The sequence below is a fragment of the Vigna unguiculata genome, chromosome 7 (genome assembly GCF_037176805.1).
Source record: "Vigna unguiculata cultivar grain cowpea cultivar isolate G323 ecotype 2 chromosome 7, ASM3717680v1, whole genome shotgun sequence".
NCBI lineage: Eukaryota > Viridiplantae > Streptophyta > Magnoliopsida > Fabales > Fabaceae > Vigna > Vigna unguiculata.
Window position 1 is genome coordinate 5,719,373 of NC_140798.1, and position 4,634 is coordinate 5,724,006.

At 26.2% G+C, this 4,634-nt stretch overlaps 1 protein-coding gene across 1 annotated transcript; it reads left to right on the forward strand.

The window, feature by feature from the left end:
- Window positions 1–2,965: 2,965 nt before the first annotated feature.
- On the forward strand, window positions 2,966–4,156 carry LOC114192746 (F-box/kelch-repeat protein At3g23880-like). The gene has a single exon (XM_028082543.2). It carries the CDS (start codon window positions 2,966–2,968, stop codon window positions 4,154–4,156), a length of 1,191 nt encoding a protein of 396 aa, XP_027938344.2.
- The last annotated feature ends 478 nt before the right edge of the window (window positions 4,157–4,634 follow it).

Below are 4,634 nucleotides of genomic sequence, written 5' to 3' on the forward strand. Positions count from 1 at the left end.
AAATATTAAAAATAAGTAAAAATGATAAAATGTGTGTCTTAAAAGCAATTTGATACACCATTAAATGATAATGTTCAAACGAAAACAAGTGTATATATAATTAAAGGTCTTATAAGATGAAAGACACCTTGAAAATCTAAAACAAAGCAACTTTAAGATATCATAGTAGTCAAACCGGTAAGAGATAATGAAAAATGTTTAAGAAAAAAAAAGTTCTTAATGAGAAATGAAAATTAAGGATTGAAGATAATAAAAAAATAAGTTTTTTATATTACCTACTAAATAAAAGGTTTATATAATTGAACATTTGAAATTGTGAGTTAAATATTTTCATTTTTGAAAAAAAAAACACAACAAATAAAATATCAGAAAGGAGTAAAAGTATTCAAATATGAAAAATAGATCTATTTAATTGACCATAATTAATAATATACAATTTGAATATAATTGCACAAAGATAAAGAAAAATAAGGGTATTTGAATATATATTCTTTAGGATAGTTAAAAAATTATGAATATTTTAATAATTTAAACGGGATAAATATAAGTTAAATTAATAATTTAAACGGATGAGTATAAGTTTAAAAACATTAATTATTGCAATTAATGCACTCTACTTATATTAAAGAATCTAATAATAACATAAATTAGAAACTATGTACTGATATGCAGTTAGTATTAAATGGTTGTTTGATATGCAGTTAGTATTTAGTGAAAGCGCGTGGACCACATAATTAAACATCTCTGAGCAACTTCTTGAATTGATATTCTTCGTTCCTTCATGTTTTAACACAAAATTTTGACACATTTTAACACGGTTTTATTATGGTTAAAATATCTTTTTGTCTCAATTTTTGTTAAATTTGGTTAAATAAGTTCTAATTTTGGTTTTGTGTTTAAATAGGTACAATTTTTGTCAATTTTTTTTCAATTAGATCTTTTTTGCTAACACCGTTTAGATCTTTTATATTTTTATTTTTTATTTTTGTAAATGTCCACATGTCAATCCAATGGCGTGTTTCGTGTCAAAATCAATGTTCTATATTTAATTTGATTCCTATATTTATTATTTTTGTTCAATTTAGTCCCAATTTTGTTCCTATCGAAGATGTGACCAAATTTATTTTTTATATCAAAGTTATAATGATGTGAATTTTAATATATTATATAAAAATATTTAATAAAAAATGTGAATTTTAATATAAAAATTAAATTTGATTTCAATTTGGAGAGGGACCAAATTGGTTCATGTTAACAAAAATTAGGACTAAATTGAACAAAAACAATAAATATAGGGACCAAATTGAATATAGAACATTGACTTTGACACGTGATAGTTGCTGATTGAAATGTGGGCATTTAAAAAAAAATAAAAAAAATAAAAAATTCAAAAAAATCACAAAGTGACACGTAACAGTCATTGTTCATGGTCCTTAATGATTTAAATGGTGTTAGCAAAAAATGACCCCATTGAACAAAATTGACAACAATTAAAATCTATTTGAACACAAAACCAAAATTAGGACTTATTTGACAAAAAAATTGGGATAAAAAAAATATTTTAGCCTTTTATTTTTATTTAGTGATAGCACGTGGGACCTATAGATTTAAACATATCAAAGCAAATTTCTTCTTCCTTTTAAAACCACATTTATTTCTAACTTTCAACAAAATATATTATTATTTTTGTCGGTGTGCTTAAGGAAAAAATATATTTGAAATTAATTAATTAAAAACTAAAATTAAAAGTGGGAAAAAGGCTATTAGTAGTAAAATTCTCACAATAAAACAAGTATAAACATTTTAACAATTATTAATTTTTATAATTATATAATATAGTTTTTTAAATATTAGAAATAGGGTCCATAAATAGAAGGATATAAAGAGAATAAAAAAATGATGCAGAAACTATTACAAAAAAAAAAAATCGAATGTGTATGGATCCACGTTGATAAATTCTAATTTTGTATTCGAATTTAAGAATTATAAATATATTTAACTATTAATTTAATATTAAACTATTTTTATTTACTCTTTTAAAATTAATTTATAAAAAGAAAAATATTTAATTAAATAGTTGTAATTTTATTTTCTTTTTCCACTTTACGTATAAAAAAATAAATATATGTAAATTATTTAAAGATGAAAGGAGAATATATAGTTACTTATAAGAGAATGAACGTAATTTCTAACTTTTAAAAATAATGAATAAAAGAAAACTAAAATTTTGTGGAAAGAAGAAAACAATCTTTCTTAAAACTTTAAATATTTGTTTTAATTGAGTATTTCATTAAAAGCATTAATTATTGTAAATAATGCACTCTATTTTTCTTAAATAGTCTAATAATAACATAAACGAGAAATTTTATATTTCTATGCAGTTAATATTAAATGGTCATTTATATTTGATATTTAGTGAAAGCGCGTGGGACTAAAATTTAAACGTCTTAGTTAGATCAACTCCTTAAAATGGTATTCTTCTTCCTTCTTAAACCATTTTTAATTCCAAGTTTTAACAGAATATATTATTATTTTCATTTATGTGCCTATGGAAAAAAAAAATAGAAATGAATTAATTAAACAGAATAAAATTAAAAGTGGGAAAGAGGCTTTTTGTATCTATTTATTTTGTTTAGATAATAGAAAAAGAAATGATGTTTATTTTTGTTTTAGAAAATACAAAAAGAAATGAGGATAATAAGAGTGATTAGAAAAATGTTGTAGTGTTAAAATTAGTGGCTGTATAAGTTTTTTTAATATAGGAGAATTGGTTAAAATGTGTAGAAGGAATTGAGAATCCTATTTATATACTCTTGCCCTCACATTTTTTAGAAAATTGAAGCGTGTGTTCCGCATCTTCACTATAAAAGCTTCTTAAGCATAACATCTTTTCATCATCAATGTGACCATTTCTCTTTCCTTCTTATCTGTTATTTCATTTTCCAATCTGCACCTTTTTCTCAACATGTCTTCTACTCAGAATAGTTGTGTTCTTCCCGAGAATATGCTCATGGAAATTTTCTCATGGCTTCCGCCGAAGGAGGTCGTGCAATTGAGATGCGTTTCAAAAGCGTGGAACCATCTTGTCTCTGATCCTGCATTCGTGAAACTGCATTTTCAAAGGTCTCCAAAAAACACTCACATCCTATTGACCTTTGTAGATACCGCTGACAACGGAGCACAGGACAGGGATTATGCCGTAATTTGCCCTATACAAGATTTACTAGACAACCCATCATCCACCCTTGAAACTTTACATCGCAACAATCGCCCATTCAATCGCAGTTACACTGTCTTGGGTGTCTGCAATGGCTTAGTATGCTTACAGGATTCTTCTACTGAAGAGGTATTTTCAGAATACTGGTTTCGGATTTGGAATCCGGCCATAAGGGCCATGTCTAAAGACTCTCCACATATTCGTTTTAGAAACAGCGATTATAAAGATGTTTCCCGGTTTAGGTTTGGGTTTGGATATGATGAATGGAGTGACACTTACCAAGTTGTGTTCTTGGATAATAATAAGAATGAATCGCAGACACTGGAGGTAAGAGTTTGGTCTTTAGGAGATACTTGTTGGAGGAATACGTTAACTTGTGACCCTGTTTCTACTGGGTATGCGTATGGAGGTCTTCGAACTTTCGGAATTTTTGTGAGTGCTACTTTAAACTGGTTAGCATTTCCCAAAAATTACCTTGATAATTCTGATGGAGTTAAAATGAATCAGCTTGAAATATTTTCTTACCATCTAAAGGATGAGACATGCAGATATTTTCCTATGCCTGATGGCATTTTAGAAGTCTATGTTTATGGTCCTGAGATTGAGGTTTTGAAGGGTTGTTTGTGTCTTTTTCATCATTATGAGTATAACTTAATTATTTGGCTGAAGAGGGAGTTTAACGATGAAAAATCTTGGTCCAAGTTACTGACTTTTAGTTATGAGGAATATGTCAATGATGAATTTCCATTAGAGTTGTCGATAATTTGGGAGGATGATGAGGTTCTGCTGCTTGCAAACACTTATATATTTAAACCGAGATTTTTGTGGTATAACACCAGATATAATAGAGTAGATGGGGATGAACGCTACGAGGATGACAAATGGTATCTTTTCTCTCATGAGTATGCTCACAGCTTGGTTTCTCCGTGTATGAATTAAGTTGTCTTAATTGATGTTGATAAGGCTATCACATCATATGAGGTTAAGGATGATATGAAGTTCCATAGTCTTTCTGGAAATGTATTATGAATTCTAGAATGTAAGTTGTCTTTCTGAATTATGTAATTCATGCTGTATTTTTAATTTTCCATTGCATAATTTTTAATAATTTTTAAATTATGCAATACATGATTAAATCCACCATGAACAAATTAAGGATCTCTTCTAGAGTTTAGTGATATATTTTAATTTTATGTACTCAATTTAAAAATTAAAAACATATTTAACCATTAATTTAATATTAAATTATTTATATTCATCCTTTTAAAATTAATTTGTAAAAATATAATTAATTAATTATATATATATATATATATATATATATATATATATATATATATATATATATATATATATATATATATATAATTTAAAGATGAGAAGATAACTCGACGTAGAGTTACTTGGAAGAGAATAA

Coding starts and splice junctions, on each gene's coding strand:
- LOC114192746 (XM_028082543.2), top strand. CDS start 2,966: ATGTCTTCTACTCAGAATAGTTGTGTTCTTCCCGAGAATATGCTCATG.